Source organism: Anser cygnoides, chromosome 1, assembly GCF_040182565.1.
Source record: "Anser cygnoides isolate HZ-2024a breed goose chromosome 1, Taihu_goose_T2T_genome, whole genome shotgun sequence".
Classification (NCBI taxonomy): Eukaryota; Metazoa; Chordata; class Aves; order Anseriformes; family Anatidae; genus Anser; species Anser cygnoides.
The window spans coordinates 66,873,202-66,890,631 of NC_089873.1; the positions used below are offsets into that span (position 1 = coordinate 66,873,202).

General features: G+C 51.9%; 1 protein-coding gene and 1 long non-coding RNA gene across 4 annotated transcripts in view; both read left to right on the forward strand.

Annotated features, from left to right (window-relative positions):
* The first annotated feature begins 30 nt into the window (after positions 1–30).
* On the forward strand, positions 31–7,579 carry LOC106031052 (uncharacterized). Its single transcript, XR_001204085.3, has 3 exons — positions 31–2,509; positions 3,059–3,590; positions 6,337–7,579. It is a non-coding gene; the product is annotated as an uncharacterized lncRNA (long non-coding RNA).
* Positions 7,580–10,594: 3,015 nt separating this feature from the next.
* The window catches only part of CECR2 (CECR2 histone acetyl-lysine reader), a 100,500-nt gene continuing 93,664 nt past the window's right edge, over positions 10,595–17,430 (forward strand). For 2 of the 3 annotated variants that reach the window (XR_007169601.2, XM_048080445.2), the window contains exon 1: positions 10,595–11,128. Coding sequence is in view for 2 of the 3 variants with exons in the window: in XM_048080445.2 (XP_047936402.1) it covers positions 10,934–11,128 (195 nt within the window). In the remaining variant the exon portion in view is untranslated. The remainder of the gene's footprint in view (positions 11,129–17,430) is intronic. The other variant, XM_048080541.2, reaches the window with a different exon arrangement.

Consider the following 17,430-nt stretch of genomic DNA (forward strand, 5'->3'; position numbering starts at 1 on the left):
ACGCAATGAAAAAGGGAGATGAGTTTTCAATGATTTTTTTCAAGCTGCTCATTCTTTTATGGAGTTTTATCAAACTGCAGCCACAGAGAAGGGACTTTGATGCAGCTATGGCCGGGGAGGAAAATGCCTTTGTTTTTACTGCATGGTTATACTTCTTATTTGTATTCAGAGTTACAAATACTCTGTCTCAGGACAAAAGTAAGTTCCTGATGCTTTCCCCCTTCCCACATCTCAGTTTTGCCTGGTCCCCCTCACAAAAGCAACACCAGTGTAAGAGGTTAATATGAAGGGTGTCTAGCAAAATCTGCCACACTGATAAAGGCATGTGAAGCGGAAAACCCTACTAAAGTCTCAGGCCTCTCGTTTATTTTGCAGGGTTGCAAAACACAAGAATTGAGGAAATGTGGTCCAGAGTAACTGAGAGGCAGATGTGGAACCCCGGGATGCCAGTGCTACAGACTCGCTTTTCAGGCGAGAACAATACTTTAAAATGAAAAATTCATTACCCAGATCTGTGAAAAGCAAATGAAGCTCAGCCTTTCCTAACCTTGACATTTTCCAGACTGCTGGCCAAATCCACGGGTAGGACACAGGCACATCCCCCGCCCCCATCCTTCAAAGGGATAGCTGGTGACAAGGAATGACTTTCAGATGTGACTTAACTTCTCTGAACCGGTCGTGACACCACCGCGTCCCAGCACACAAAGTACTATGCATCCACACCTCTAATTGCCAGACCTGGAGGTAAAGCTTTGCTGCTCCGAGCGTGCGTTCCCTGAAGACAGAGAGCAGAAAAGGAGTGGGTGAAAGCAGAGGGCAACCACAGTCAGTGCATTCCGCAGAAGACCATTTGCATGTTGCCAGTTGCAACCCCACGTATCCACCCTATTTTTGCAGCCAGGTTCTGCTTGCTGCCTCAGGGGTGTTCTTTGCCCCTGCCCCCTCAGCTCTGCGTGCAACCTGAAGGTTTCTGCCAAAGGACCTTGGCGTGCAGGCCACCTTTCAAATGCTCGCTTCCCCGCTGGGTAGAGGCTCTGCAGATGGTGAGGATGGAGGCTGCGAGCCTCTCGGCTCCGAAGAGCTCCGGTGAGTGGTATTCCCCGAGCCCTGCTGATGAAAGGCACAGATGTGCCTGCAGAGGAGCAGCTCTCTGTGTGCGCCGTGGTCCCCAGAGCCCTCTTCAGCTGGTTTGATGTCTAAGTGGAAGGGAAGAAAATAAGCTGACAGTGGGGTTACCACCCGGATGATTTGCTGAATTGATTAGCTGCTTCTTTCCAGGGCTCACACCCAGACAAACAGCAGCCTCACTGGGGCTCGCAGGCCAAGTAATGACCTGGGCGAGGAGCGCTCTGGAGAAGGACCGGTGTAATGATGTGCTGCTTCCCTGGGCAAGAAACAAAGGAAAAGCCTGGGGAAAAGAACGCACAGGGAAGTAAACACCAGCAAGAACGAGGCAAGGGAAAATGCAGCTCGTGCAAGACAGAGCCAAAACAAGCACCCTCCAGCAGCAGCTGGTTTGGACTCCAGTTTGTGTGTCAGGGGCTGGGCAGGCAAGGAAGGAGAGCCCAGCTGCAGGTGTATGCACACCCCATCCCTCTGTCTGTCTGTCTTTCTGTCCGGGGTGTGCAAACGGGATAGAGACAGGGCAGGGGTGCTGACCCCAGCAGCCGTATCAGGGCTTGCTGGGCATCGCTCTCTGTTTTTGGGGGGCAGGCTCTGCTTTCACAGGTAGGAAGTGTCCTGCTATGGCTGGTGGGCAGCTGCACTGCAGGCAGGTGGCTGGGTGACGCTCCTCCCAGCCTGCCTGCTCTTTGGGACCTGAAAGTGCCCTAAGCAAAGGCTGAGCTTGGGGTGCCTCTGGGCACAGAGGGGGTGGCCACCAGCTGGTGGAGGTGACAGCGGGGCGGCTCAGCAAGACACCGCAGAGGTGATAAAAAGGAGAGTTTGGGGAGTGGGGAGACGTAGGCTAGACTCCAAAGGATTGTGCTTATTTGGATCAGATACCGAGCATCTAACGTGTAAGGGGAGCAAATGGCCCAGCCTACCTAATCTTGTGCTCCTGCCTCCTCCTGAAACCCCAGAACAATGCAGATTAGGAGAGGGAGGGAGAGAAGGGTGCTGTGGAGCCTCATCTCATTGCTCTTTCCCATCTGTGCTGTGCTACTCCTGCCAGAGGTTTTTATTTGACCAAAGGAGGAAAGAAAAAAAAAAAGCTGGAAATAAAACCCACACACTATATTCCCTCTGCAAGTGCCCCACGCCTAGAAGTGCAGTCTGCTGCTCTCAGCGCCTCTAATTAGCTAAGCAAGGCAAGTGCTCATTAGCCCCACCTGGGTCACTCTGCAACTGGGAAAGCAGAGCATTAACCCCCACAAGGCTGCAGAATAAAGAGGTGGGGGGCATGGCTGTGCTGGGGCTGGCTATCCAGGCAGCCTGGCCCTGAAGCAGGGTGCCTTTGGCAGCGGCTCTGCTGGGAGGGCTGTTGGCATGGCGAGCATGCTTTCCCTGGGTAGTGTCTCTGGCTGTGGGGAAGATTTGGGAGGGGAGAGATGCGTTACAGTAGTGCTAAGCACAGTGCTGTGATTTCAGCAGCCCAGAGTGTTTCCGCATGCGAACAGAGGGAGGCTCTGGCACGGTGGGGACAGCGGTGGGGACAGCCACGGTAGCAAACTTCAGTTTGGCACTGATTGGATGTTTTGTAGCTGTAACTTCAGGGAGCCAGCTGCTGGCTTAATAATAATCATAAAATCTTAGATACATTTTTGTTAATGTTAGGTCACAAGGGGTAAGTGAGCACCAAAACTATTCCCTGTGCTATCACACAAGCATTTCTCTCCCCCTGTGTCACAGCTTCTCTTGGATGAGGCGCTTCCAGCTGAGCCCAGGGAGCGGGGTGCTGCACATATGTGCAAGACGAATCAATCACTGCCCCAGACAGCTCATAGCCTTTAAGTAAAGGCATTTGTACATGAGATTTACCCTGCCTGCCCATTCTGAGTCAGTAGGAGAGTAGAAATAAGCCTATGGTTCCTCATCCAGCAAAGGTCATTGTTTTTAGGAAATTGGTGCTAAACCACAGAAGGCATCCATCTGGGAAAGGACAGGAGAGGAATGGGAGCAACTCCTGTGGCTGCAGACCAGAGGTGGTGATGCGTGCGAAATGGCAGTAAGTGCTGAAAACATTGCTGCTCTCCCTGGCCCTGCTCCCTGGTACAAAGAAACAGCATGGGGCATGGCAGCTGCAGCAGATGAGGATGCGGGGAAAGGATGGAGAGGGGCTTAAAATCCCTCATGAGGGATGAGAGAAGCGCTGCCTGCCTCTGTGCCCACCAGCCTGCAGGCAGGAGGAGGACAGGAAGGAGAAAGGTAGTGATAGAGTCTGGCATGGAAAACACGCGTCCCATGACTGGTAATTATACTGGGAATACCAACTGTATGCTGTTCTGCCTCCCCTTCATCCTTTGCAATGGGTGCTGACGAGCCCGGGAGATGCCCCTGAGTTCCCCAGGGTGGGATCCACAACTGGCTGGAAGTGCTCCAGCAAGGAACCGGCAATGAGGCCACCGACATCCAAAGCACAGCTATTAGAGGTACGGATCCACTTCACACAGTAAAGCAATTCTTGCAGTGGACAGTGTTGTATCGGGCAGGTTGTCACAGCACGTGCTGCCTCTGTCTGTAGTCTGCCTGCAGCAGCTAAGGGCATTTAACACAGACCTGTTAATAAAAATGCAGGTAGCTGTAGCTAATGTTAGTATCTTCATTTCACAGACAGTGGTCTTGGGGAACAGAGATCACTTGTACTAACAGTTTGGATTACATAACCTGACAGGATTAAAAAAGGGTTTAACACTTATACTCTTGTATTTTTTCCTCAGCTAGATCAAAGGAATTAATCTGGCTGGTTCTGTTTTATTTCAAGTCATCCTTCCCTTTCTCTCTGCTTGTTAGTCTTCCCTACCGTGGTCTTCAAAGTCTGGGTTGGGAACGCTGCAGGGGAATTCTGGCTGTCACTTTGGTTTATATGTAATATTACTGTTGTAATGGTATCTGAATGTTTTGCTAAATGGATTCTTGCTTGTTTTTGCTTTTAACCTTACTGCTGTAATGCTGCTTCACAACAACAGTACCTGTCTCTTGTGGGGAAAGGAAAATTAGTTGAGAAAAGCGCTTGCTCTGGTAAGGTGTGGGTAGAGTTGTGATGGGTATTTAGAAACTCTATTTACATCAGAAAGAGAGGGGAGGGCAAGGAAAGCAAAAGTGAAGATCTGCCTCTCTAACCAAAGAGGCTCCTCAGGAAACGGTGGCCTCCCGTGGGGCCCCTTTCTGAGGCCTTGGAAAGCCGAGCACACGACCAGAAATCATTTAGGTGGTCGCCTCAGCCTACAGCTCGTGGGCGAGGCGTTGCTTGCAGCCACGGGGCTGAGAGCAGAGCACAAGACAGCTGAATGCCCCGTGTGGCTGGCAGCTGGGCAGTGCCTCTTGCAGGTGATGCTTACAAAGAGCAGGGTGGCTTTTGCTTCTCTGCTGTCTGTGGAGCTTTGCCCGGAGGAGCAGCAGGATGGGAAGGTCTTGTGGTGTGCAGGCTGTGCACCATACATCTCCCCACAGAGGTGAGAAGAAAGGTGCTCTGCTGTGTCTCCCTTGCGTCGGCAGGGGTGCTCTCCCACCTGGCTGTGGCTGTTTGCCCAAATCCTGTTCAGACAGGTCTGTCCTGTCCACCTCAATGCTGCTGGTTTGAACTGGGTTGGTGACTAAGAGGGATGACCAAGAGCCGTCACTGTGTGGCCTGTGTTGAAGGTGTTTTTTTGTGGCTATTGGAGCCAAAACCTTGCACAAGCACACACAAAACCCTACCAGTGGCCCAAGCACCTCAGATTCAGCGTTAGCTGGCAGGTGCACGTACAGTGCAGTGGTGCCAAGAGGAAGGGTGAGCCAGGGGACCTGGGGAGCCAGTAGCACCCCATGTGGCCATTGGCACCGCTCAGCACACCCCGTCCCCTGCTGCACGTGTGATGGGAGCAGCCACGCTGCCCTGCACCCCCAGGCATGCCCCACCCTCACCAGACACAGGTGCTCCTGTTTCAGCTGTGTTTATGCTGGGTGAGTTTAATTGCACGTACTGAATTGAGCAAACTGGTAAAAGTGCAGCTTAAACTGGTTCGAGAGCATCTACATCAGGGATCTGGAAATAACTCAATTTTGCTGTATGCCAGGGAAAGTTTTCTCCAAGTGGGACAGGCTTCAAACCAATGGCATTGCTGGGAATGTCAGCTCCCTGTATTTAAAGAGAAATGGGATTAAGTCTCTCCATCGTACCTAGAATAATAATGTTTAGTGTATAAATAGCATTTTATAATTTCAAAGCAATAAACACTAAGATACCATGGTAATGAGAGCTGACAAGGCATTACCATTAACTAATTAAGCCTCGCAACTTCCCTGAGGTATCTAAATGTGATGGTTCCCATTTTATAGACAAGGAAAATCTATCTGAATTGATTTACTCCAAGGCACAGAGCAATCCCGAGAAAGAGCTGGAATCACAGCTCAGCACTGCTGATGCCTGGATGGTGGCTCTGTCCTCCGTGAGGCTCTGCCTTGTTTCCAGGAAGTGTAACCTCGCATCCCGTTCTTAGTAGGATTTAGAAATGAAGTGTTTTTAATTTTTGTTGACTTCTATGGAAGGAGTGGGGCATCCCTGCCTCCCTAGCCAAATTCAGTAGCAACAGGCAGAGGTACCGGTCAGGCTAGGGATGGATGCAGGTGAAGTTGCAGCAACTTGGCATCCAGGAGCTGCGCTCACCACAGAAGCAGTGAAGCAGGAAAAGCAGCTGACAGGTGGGCACCAAACACAGTGCTGGAGAGAGCTGCCTTGGCTTAAACCATCCCGTGTCCTACCTTTCCAGCCCCCACAAGGGTTGCAGCAATTTCTTTGCAGGTGCTCACCCCCCTTTTTAGTTTGCACAGCCTTAGCTGTTTGTATCAACACTGGACCTGGCCCAGAAACCTCTGTGGGAAGCAGCACGTCTGCAACACTGGGGCTGAACGGGAGCTCTCTCGCTTTGCACAGGTAGGTGCCAAACAAAACTTTTAGTAGCTCTGAGATTAGCTGGTGTAGATAAGAAATCGAGGTTTCCTTCATATCAGGTCTTTGGGTCCCGACTGGAGAAGACTGTCTGTGACAAAGGAAATTTCAGCAGCACCGCCAGAGCTGCTTTGATAACTCAAACCCCCATCCAAGAAGGTGTTGAGACAGAGAACCCAGTGGTTACAGGTTGCAAGCAAACTGTTCCCTTAATGCCCCTAAAGAAACACAGGCTTTCTCTCCTGCAGTGAGTGATGAGGAGCTCGTCCTGGCAGAGCACTGCCTTGCCATGAAGCACCCTCTGCACCTCATCCTGGGACTTCTCTTTGTGCCTGCCTGTTGCACCTGTGAGCCCCTTGCCAGGCATTTGGAGGCCAGCTGTAGGGACCAGCACCGGAGCACACAGCATGCACAGCAGTGCCATTGCCGACTGCGATTACCATACCCGTTTGTGCTGTAGCACCACTGCCTGCCAAATAGCTGCGGACTGCAGGAGTGGAGACAGCGGGGATGGAGGGCCTCAAAAGCACTTGGGTTCGTGTGTCCTGCACTGTGCTTCCTGCAAGGACCACCTGCTCCCCGTCTCGCTCTGTGGCTGCAGGAGCAGCCAGCACCCAGCTCAGCCCCATGCCAGATGCGTGCACGGGTGCCCTGCAGCATCTGTGCACCCAGCCGACCCCAAACAAACACAGCTGGAGCCCCCAGTGCTGCTCCTGGAGGAAGATCGGGAAAGGTCCAGGTTCCCCAGCTCTAAATCCACCACCACAGATTATCCCGCTCCTGTCGATTGCTCTCCAGGGGACAAACCATCAAGTTACAACCTGTGGTTTTCAGCCCCAATGGATTAAGAGCAGAAAATGTGTTGAGACCTAAGGCTTAGATCTCCGGGTTTGATACGCAGCTCAGCAAAGCATACAGGGGAGCAGCCTTGGTGGAAGACGCTTTGCCACAGCAGTGCCGGCCAAATTCCCAGCAAGCAGATGCTTTTCAACTACCTAAGAGAGACATCGTAAGCCAAAAGTGGCACAATGCTGCTAATTTTCTGCCTAAACCTCCGGTGCTGTGTGTGACTGCTGTAGCGCTCAGGGAGAGGGTGGCTGCTCTTCAGTAGTAAGTGGTATTGCTCACACTTTCCAACAGTTTGCTTAGCCAAAAGTACTGCTGGTGTGTCATGAAGTAACTGTCTGGGACACTGCAAGGAGCACCGATGGCAGTAAGTGTAATAAGCAGTAATGCCGGGTTGTCACTTACAGCAACTTGCAGCATTCCCACTGCTTCCAAGCCCCGAGTGGTTGCGAGCACAAATTGCCACGCTGCCTCCAAACCGTGCAGCAGGCACAGAGACCCCTTCCCATGTAGCTCCTCCCGCAGCATTTACTGCTGCTTCCCTTCCCTTGGCTTTCGTGCGTCTTGTCTCAGCCTCCTGTGGGCCGCTGCTGTCCTTACCCATAAAATCACAAGCAGAGGCTTAAAATAAGTAAGAAATAAGAAACCCAGCATGGTTTTCTTCTCTCTTTTCTCCTGCTTTACTTACAGGAGGACAAGTTTCTCATCTGCTTTCGCACCTTTCCTGCGCTCCTCCAGCTGCCTCTATGACCCCAGCCCCAGCACTACCCAGGAAAACCCCTGCCCTCATTTTCACTGTGCATGCCTCGATCTCCTTGACTTGCTGCCTGGGTCAGATCAAGGGATAAAAGCCAGCCCCCTGCTGCTAAGCACTCCCCTTCAGCTGCAGTCTTTGCTCTGCTCAGGGAGGCTTTGCAAGTGCTACACAAACCATGAAATCCCTCAGCTGAGGAGGCCTTCAAAAGGGAAAGAGGAACTTCAAGACGGATGAAAATGGGAAGAATCCTAACAGGTAGAAGCAGCTTGAGGTGAATGTAGGAGACTAAATCAGTACTTAACTCAGAGAGCGGAAAGAAGCCAAGGTGCTAGACTACTGAGGGCGCAAGCAATGGAGCTCTAAAATTCAGAGGTGCTACAGAAGGGAGCTGAAGCAATTCTCACAGAGAAGCGCAGGAGTCCTGTTTTGAAGGAATGTTGGGTGTGATCTGTTCTTTGTTTCCCCTGAATTATGAACTCCTGAAGCTTCTGGGAGCATGCTCCCAGTGAGGATAGGGTCTAAGGTATGGCTGGTCCTTCTGCAAGTGCTTTTGAGTCCTCGTGAGGGAGGACTGCAGGTCTTCCTCTACCTTGGTTGTAAAAACCTAGTCAGTGGGGCTTCAGCTTCAAGCTGTGACATGGAAATGCCAGCAAGAGTTTTCTTTGTTTTAAGAAGAGATCCTTATTAACAGTAATGTCACTTTGGCTGCCTTGCAACTGACCTGTACTGTCAGTAATCCATTCTCTTCCAGAGGCAGGCTATGAGAAATCTACCTGTTGTTAACCAAGTTTTACATTTCATCTTTGCTAAATTAGACACATCATTCAGGTCTTTTGGGAGGAGCATTCCTTTTTGGAGAGCATTCCTCCCTTCTTTTAGCTTCCAGGTGACAGGTTTTGTCCAACAGGAATGGGAACATTTGGTCCCTCTATCTCCTACAATATTTTTATTTGGTTTTGGCACCTGGAATTTGGCATTTTTTCTTAAGGAAATGAGCTCAGACACCCAGAGATGATCTCAAACAGCAAAAACATGAGGCTTTAATTTGGACCACCAGCCTCCCAGAATGGCTGTATGTGGTGCAAGCACTCAATTTATAGCCTGGTTGGGAGCAAAGGAAGAGAAGAGACAAGGGGAGGAGAGCATGTATGGAGGGAAGCAAGCAGTCAGGACTGGATATTGAGCCGAATAATCAGTGAGTAGGTGACATCTCACCAATAGCCTAGAAAAATAATGGTCGAGAGGAAGAATATAGCATGCTGGGAAAGGACGGTGTTTCGAGTATGCTGTTTTGTTTGGTTATGAACAGGAAACTCAGCCAGAAGTGGCATGGAAGGGGAGAAGCACACGGATTTGTGAATGGAGATATTTATTAAAGAGGAGGAAAAGCTGTATTGTACTCACCAGGTCTTTTGCCTTCTGTTGAATAGCAGTCAGAGAGCAAAGATTGTAGTGTTTGAATAATAAATTCAGGGAAGTGCTTTAAAAACAGTGCAAGAATCTGGCAATGTTAAGTTACTTTAAGTGATCTTGGGCAGCTCCCAGCATCCTTGCATAAAAAGAATAGTTTCAGAGAAAGCACAGCCTGTCAGAAGTAATAGGGACGATAGAGGGAGCCAAATTAATTCAAAAAAAAAAAAAAAATAGGACTGTAGCCTTTCAGATGAAACGAGAGACTAGGAGACTTCATTAAGGTTCACAAAATTCTTAACGGGCTAGAGAGTGGGGATACTACAAAGCTGTTTGACCCAGTGTCAAGAACAAGCAGCGATGCAGCAGTAAGATAAGCCACGGCTGGGCGCTGCAGGAATTCGGGGAGGAATGTCAGGGAGCGAGCAAAGGCAACACAAACTCCCCTTACATGGCAATAGGACAAAAAAGCTTGCTCCGTGGGAGAACCAAGCATTTATTTACACGGCAAGCAATGCTGCAGAGCGCTGTGGCTGGCCCAGAGGAAGCTGTGCCTGAGGATTTGTCACTCGCAGATTTCTGGCATTTTGCAGGGATCCTCCTATGTGGTGTTACAGTGCTGTAAGTCAGCCTGCACGCCGTTCCTCAGCAGTGTTGCAGCTGGAGCTGCTGCACTGCCTGTGGGATCAGGCGCTGCCTTGCTCAGCATCAGGTCTCGGAGTCACCGTGCCTGCGAGAGTCAGGCTTTTGGTGTAACGTATGGCACCCCGTACAAAAAAAATTGCTCTGTCAGAAATTTAGGTAGTTCTGGGGAAACAGGCACAGGTGTTGTACTTAGGTAAGTAACGCACGGACGTCCCGTTTAATGCGACCATGGTGTTAAATAACACATAGGTGTCCCATTTAATGCGACCATGGTGTTCCTGCTGCCCGTACCCACGCCTCATCCGTCCCTGAGCGCTGCTAGTCCCCCAGCCTCAATGAAGCCTCGTGCTAACAAACGCTCGTGCTAATTACACCCCAACACGCCGTGCTAATTACATGCAGTACAACCATTTCCTTGCACCGTTTCAGACGTGCTCCCTCCCAGTCCCACAGAGTGCCCCTCACCCCGCCGTACACCGCTATGGGGCTGCCCGCCCCCCCCCCGAGCAGCGCGGCCCCTCATTAATCGCCCCCTCAATGAGCCCTTCCCGCCAGCCCCGCCGCCACGTGCTGCCGGCACCCGCCGGAGCCCCGCCCACCCCGCGGTTAGCCCCGCCCCCTGTGGGCGTGGCCTGGCGGGCGCGGGTGCCCTGTTGTTGTGATGAGCGCCGGCCCCGCCCCCTCCTCGTGCGCTGCCCCCCTTGGCCACGCCCCCGCCCCTCCGCGCCCTCCGCGCCCCGCCCCCCGGGCCAGCGCCGCCTTCCCATTGGCTCACCCCGCGCGAGGCCCCGCCCCCTCCCCGCGCCCATCTGCTCCCGGCGGCGCGGCGGCCGCCTGCAGGGCGCGGGCGGGCGGCGGCGGAGGATGGGACCGCGGAGTGGCGGCCGCCCGCGGCAGGGGCAGCAGCAGCAGCGCCGGCGCCAGCACCACCATCAGCAGCAGCGCTACCCGCAGCAGTACCCGCAGCAGCAGCGCCCCCGCCGGCCCTAGCGCCCCCGCCCCGCGCGCGGGCGGCAGCGAGGGGGCAGCGCGGTGCCGCCGGGGGGCGGCCGCTGAGCGGCGTGGCGCCGGGGGGCGGGCGGAGCGCGGCGCGGCTCGGCTCAGCTCAGCCCAGCGCAGCGCCGAGCGGCGGCGGCGGCACGCAGCCGGCCGCCGAGCCAGGCAGCGGCAGGCAGCGGGCGGCCGAGATGTGCCCGGAGGAGGACGGCGGCTGCGGTGGCGGAGGAGGAGGAGGAGGCGGAGGCGGCGGTGTGGCCGGTACCGGCGGCTCGGAGGCGGCGGTGGCGCTGGACGAGCTCCGCTCGTGGTGGGAAGTGCCGGCCATCGCGCACTTCTGCTCGCTTTTCCGCACCGCCTTCCGCCTGCCCGACTTCGAGATAGAGGTGAGACCCCGCCGCCCGGCCCCCCCCGGGGGGACCCGTCCCGTTCCCGTGCCGCAACTCCGCAAACTTTCCCCGAGCCCCCCCGCCCGGTGCCGGTGCCGGCGGGGCCGCATTGTTCCGCCGGGCACCCGGCCGCACAAAGCTGGGGTTGTCCCCGTGCCCGGAGGGGGGTCCCCGTGCCCGGCCCCAAACGTTGGAGAGGGGAGGAGGGCACGGCACGGTGCCCCCCCCCGCCCCAACCTCCCCGGGGTCCCCCCGGTGCGGGGGGGCCGTGCCCTTTGTTGGGGCCGGGGTCCCCGCCTGGCTGCGCTTTGTGCCGGGGGCTCGGGCACCTCGCCCGCCCTCCGCCCCGAGGGGCCGGCGCGTTTTGGGGCGCTTTTGCGCGTTTTTCCTCCCCAACTTTCGTCCGCGAGTGCGTGTTTTTGTTTTGCTGGGATGGTGGCTGTTAATTTCTGCGCGTGTGGGTACGCGCGCCGCGAGTGTTTTCTGCTCCGGCTGCAAATGTTACCAACAAAGTGCGTCCCGGTAGTGGGAAATCTTTTGTGCTGGCTGTGAAAAGCTATTCTTGCCGGCACATTGGCAATAAACCGGGTGAATAACATGGTGGCGTGTGTTTTTTAAGACAGTAATTGCCCCCTGAATGCGAATTCCAAAGATGCTTAAAAGTTCAATAGGATGTGCGAAGCCCTAAAGAGCAAAACTCCTGGAGCAGGATGTGAATTTCTGAAGAGGGGGAATCCCTTATGCGGTGCGAAATCTTGAAAGGGGATAAGGTCTCTCAATGATGCAACTTCTTGCGAAAGGGAACTCCCCTCCCCCTCCTATTGATGCAAACCCATTAAAGGGGGAGGCTCTCCGGGCCCAGCAGCGCAAAGTCTTGAAGGAACCTGAATTTACAATGATAAAAGGGCCGAGGCACTAGCCTTTCACCTTTGGAGGCAATTAGCATCTGGCTTGCTTCACAGGCGAAGTAAATGTGGGCTCCCCTTTGGTTCCTGGAGCATGCTTAGGACGGGGGAGTTGCCATCGCTTGGAACAAATTGTGCCTGCTTTTTGGGGGACGAGGAGTGGGCGCAGGTTGGCACCGGGGTGTTGCAGAGCATAACTGGCCCACCAACAACATCGCCAGAACCCGCGCCTGCGATGACCTGCGGTGGTTTGCACAAACAGGCTTTAAAAGATGGGATTTTTGCGAGGGACAGTGGAAACCACGGTTAAAATCGGGATACGCTGTGAGAGGAGAGATTCAGCTGTCGGAAGCTGGCGTCTAAAGGCACGGGGAGTGAATCTCCCTCTTCCCCACATGCCGCCAGCAGCCCACCATGGGCGGCTTTAGGACTTGCTCTTCCTCGAAGTTCACCATCTTGTTGCCTCTTCCAGTCCCATCCGTGGCTTCGGGGATATGGGAGCAGCACGCTGCACAGAGAGCGTACACCAACAGTTCGTGGCGTGAAACCGGTGGCCAGCAAAGGGACTTATAATGCTTCTTGTTTGTTTGTTTGCTTTTCTCTGAGAGCGCTGCTGTGGGAGACTTTTGGTTTGTACTTTACTCAGCTGCGGAAAGGAGGCTCCCCACTTGGTTTCGGGGCTGGGGACGCTGGTGTCTGAGATGGGCTTTGCGTTGTGGGGTGCCCGAATGAAATGGAGGTGGCCGTTCTGGGCATTTAGGGAATGCTACAGCTTGCTGGAAAACAAAACGGCCAGCCAACAGGCTTCAAGCTGTGCTCGTGTGCACAAATGGAGTTTTCTTGGTTTATCTTTGGTTCTTGAGGAGACTGCTTGTGGCTGAAGGGAAGTGGTTTGAGACATTGCTGCCCCTTCCCTCAAAAGATACCGTCCCCCAAGGGCAACCGAGGGGTGCAAGCCCTGGTCTGCTTTAATGCCAAGTAAAACAGGTGGCTTGAGCAAGCCTGTTTTCTATGTTGAACTGGAAATGGAAAGCTCACGCAGCTGGGGGTTTCGTCTGAAGGGTGCTGATGCTCAGACCGCTGGAGGTTCATGGCAAATGCTTGTCTGACGGTGTCCCTCATCTCTAATGACTTATCAATGGGTGCTGTCAGCTCTTGCTGATGGTGGGAGGGCTGAGCTCTCCTCTCTAGTTAAAACCTGCTTGGTGGATCTGTTTTTTGCCGATATTACTGTATCTCAGGTGGCTTTGGTTCTGAACTCTTAAAACATTATTGCAAAGGCAAAAGTTTTAAACAAACCCTGATTTGTTTGTAACAAGTATCCCCTGCCCACCTGGTTGCGCTGATGTTAGTACGCTGTAAGAGTGTCTCTGCCGCAATCACGGCAGTCCCCAGAGCAGACAAAACCTGATCTTCCATATGTTTAAAAAAAATAAAAAGAAGCTGTAGCTAATTTTTCTTCTTTCTTCCCTCTCTCTGATTTCTCTTCTGGTAGGTCTGCCCATATTTTGTTGCAAGGCTCGGTAATGATAGGCCATCTGGACCCATCCCTCTCATACCAAGCAGATTTGCCTATGGTATTTGAGAAGTTTGGGGACTTCAGTACAGTGAGGCAGAGCGGAGCTCTTTCTTCTTTTTTTTCCTTTTTAAACGCAGCCCTTTTGCCCTACACTTATTGGTCCGAAAGAAAGTGAAGCTTCCAGATGTGGGCTGCCATCCGCAGCTGCACGCAGCAGAAACCTGGGAAGCAGATGTTTTGTTTTTCTTTTCCCCTGGACCAGCGAGCGGCCAGGGAAGGGGTGTCCAAAACTCGAATAAAGGAGCGCATCCATCAGGCCGGGCGCTGGGCATTGTTCTGGGGAGGGGGGTGGGCGCAGGCGGCCCCCATGCTGGCTCTGGCAGATGCAGGCGCCTGGCGAGGAGGCGCGGGGCTCCTGCGCTTTTCAAACCTCGGCCGCAGCGGTGGGCTGGGGAGGGGGCAGCCGACACCGGGTCAAAAGTTCAGTGGGACAGCCGCGAGCACACGCGTGTGTGCCAGGACGTGGCTGGGTCCACCCATGGGTCTGCACGGGTGGCAGAGAGTGCTGCTGTCGTCAGACTCGTTTTTTAAAGTCTCCCCCCACCGCCACCCCCTTAAATGGCCGCCGTGTCAGCCATCTGCCATGCAAAACTTCCACACCGCTTCAAAAGTGGACTTTTTGCCGTGCTGCTTCGGTTGTGGTTTCCTTCTCAGTGCCTTGGAAACCTAGATGGGGTGGGTTTGTCCTTACCTGCTCCAACAGTGCTCCAGCTGGGAGAGGGTCTGTTCATACCGGGCATTTTTTAAAAAATACATTTATTTCGTATGGCCTGCCCTGTTGGGCAGAAAGGATGCTTTCCACAGTCAGGTCGGTGCATGTGATGATAGGAAGTGTTTTGTTTTCCTCTTCAAGACTGGGCTGTAATGCGGGACACCTCTCGTGACAAAGCGTCTCCTGGACGCGTGCCCTTCCCTCTGTGACAGAAATATCATCCTGGCAGCTGCAGGGATTGTTTGGGTAGAAAAATATTAGGAGAAAATTTAATGTTTTCAACCGTGTTTCAGCACAACTTAAAGAACAAGAGAACTGGAGAGCAGCCAGCGTGGCGCGGCCACCCAGCTCTCTGGCATGTGCTCCTGGGAGCTCTGGGCTAAAACATTTGGGAACTTCTGCCTGGGTAGGTCGAGGGGAGGTGACTTTTGAGAACGTGCTTGAAAATAGTCAAAACATTGTTGTTAACTCAGTTTATTTGGAAAAGGGGAAAAGCCACATTACGTAGGGAAAACATAAATCTTTTCCTGTGGTTTTTAAAAGCGCCTTTGGGCAAATTGCCTCTGCTGCTAACTTCGCTGTGGCTCTAAGATGCTTTTCCTCTTTTCCTCTCCCTTCCTTATGCTTCAGGCTCTAGCTCTACCTTCAGCTACGCTCCTGCTGCCCAAAGACAGGGCACTGCTGCTATTGCACACCTTTTTCTTCCTACAGTGCAGTATCCGCACACCTTTTTTTTTTCCTACAGCGCAGTATCTGCCATACCAGCCCATGAACAGGCTCTTTCTGTCGGGGAATATGATGTGGTTGTTACAAACCAGTGGCTACTACTGCTCCCGTGGGTCCCCAGGGGGAGGAGGAAGAGTGTGGAGAGAAGGGGGATCTGTGCTGCTGCCTGCAGGCTGTGTGAAGGAGTAAGCACAGAACAGGGGATTTCTTTTACCCCTGCAAACCAGGCAGAGCTTGGAAAGCCAAAAACTTTTAACTCACTAACCTTTAGGTGCACTCAAATTTTAGTGCTTTGGAAAATGTGCCCTTTTTTCCTAGTGGGGAGAGGATGGCCAAGTGCACTTTGACCTCTGCTGTCCTGTTTTGTTAGGTCCTACTGAAACTTCTCTGGAGCCCCTTGCTTTCTGTCCTCTGTGTGGGTCCCTTGAGATCCATGGCACCAACTGCACAGCCTTCCTCTTCTGTCAGTGGTGTGTATGGAGTCAACTGTGTATGCACTGTGCTACCGAAACCGAGTGCTAAGCCTTTGCTCCTCGGTGGCTATTCTGGCCCAGTACTGCCTTGTTCTTTGTGTTACAGTAGCACCTACAGAACCTACTGTTGCCTTATGTCATATGATGGCTGAGATGGCCGGGTAGTTTCTGATCGGGAGAATTTAGGATCTAATTAAGATAAATGTGACAAGTAGGTGTAACAAGCTGACTAAAATGTAAGTGAATTTGTGTAGGTCAGCTCTACTTGTACAAGGTAAGTCCGAGCTAGTTTAAGCACCTTTTCTGTAGAGTATTTCAGGCATCAGGATGTGCCTCTTGCCATCTGCCCATCAGTGGTAGGCATCTTAGAAATTTGAGTATCAAGTGGAAAAAATGAATGAAATGCACGGTGAGTACTGTTTTTATTGTTCTTCCTACCTGTCCCATTGACGTTTGGTTTTGATGACTCTGCAACATCTCATCCCTCTTACCGCATCTCTTCCAGCAGCAGCTCTTACGTTGCTGGTCTTGGCTTTTGCTGCCTTACTTATTCTGTTCATAATAGAATCATTAGCACTCTGAATGTCAGTATTGGGCTCTAGAGTTCATTGAGATTAATGGAGGGGGAGGCAGAGAGATACTTCTCAGAGCTGTTGTTTCAAGTGGTCTGCAAATTGGAAAGCATTATATCAGTTTACATTTCAAATGCAAGTCACATTTTTCACAACTGTAGATCTTGAACTTTTTAACAAGTGTTTACATTTTGTATAATGAGACTCTACTATAATTGGATACAAAAAAGAGGAATAGGTGGTTTAGGAGGCTGATACGTGAGTTAAAACATTATCTTAAGCCCCTGAAAAGAAATGAGAAGTGACTGGGCACGGAAAAAAGGGTGTCTGAACAATGGGTAAGGAAGGTTATTTTGACAGCAACATTTTGAATGGATCTGATAGGTGACAGGGAAGTCAGAGAACGACTGTAGCAGTCAAAGGCAGAGAGAAAGAGGAAGTGAGTATAAATTTCGGAGATTTGGATAGAGTACGTAGAGTTTGATAATCACAGATTTTCTACGGTGTTGTTAGTTGGAGGCAACTAACTACCTCTTCCATCAACACCGCTGACTGGAAATTGTATCTGTTAGCTGAAATGTTTGTGTGCCCACAAGTTAAATGGTTTAAGCTGAATTTGTTTTAAAACCAATTTAAGATAATCTGGTGTAAATCTTTCCCTGCTAGAAAAAAAAAATATGCTCTGTGTAGTAGCTTAAATCTGACTTAGCGGTTTGCTTTGTTTACAGAGTCTTGACTACCACAAACCTGTACCAATTTAATGAAGCTGATGTAAACTTCTGCATACCGCATCTAAATTAGGCCTCGAGTTTGTGCTTTTTGGAATTTGCTCCAACTAAACCAGCTAAAAGTAACACCTTAAAAGTGTTGCAGCTTTATGTGTAGACCTGCTTAACTGTGGTCTTTCTCTCCCTACAAATAATACCGCAGAGCTGTGCCATTCTGCCCCTGGCATCTGTTAAGTGCCTGCATGAAGGGTGAAGAATTAACTTTTGTAATGGCAATGGATGCTTTCATAGACTTCTTTCAGGCAAAATCTCTGCAAGAAAAGGGCTGGGGAGAAACAACAACAGCCAGGGAGTTAAAAGTTCCTGAATTAAAAGTTTATAGTTTAAGTCTTATTGTAGGTATTTATGAAAATTAATTTTTCCCTTCGTTACCAGCAGAAACAGCATCTGCTGTGATGGCGAGAACAATGCAGCCCAGTGATTCCTCCTTCCTTACAGTAGAGAATCCTGTTAAACACACAACACTGTGCCTTAGAGTGTATCCTTTCAGCAGGCTTGTTCCTTTTAATGGGTGCCCATTCCTGGGGTCTCCATTGTTTCACCA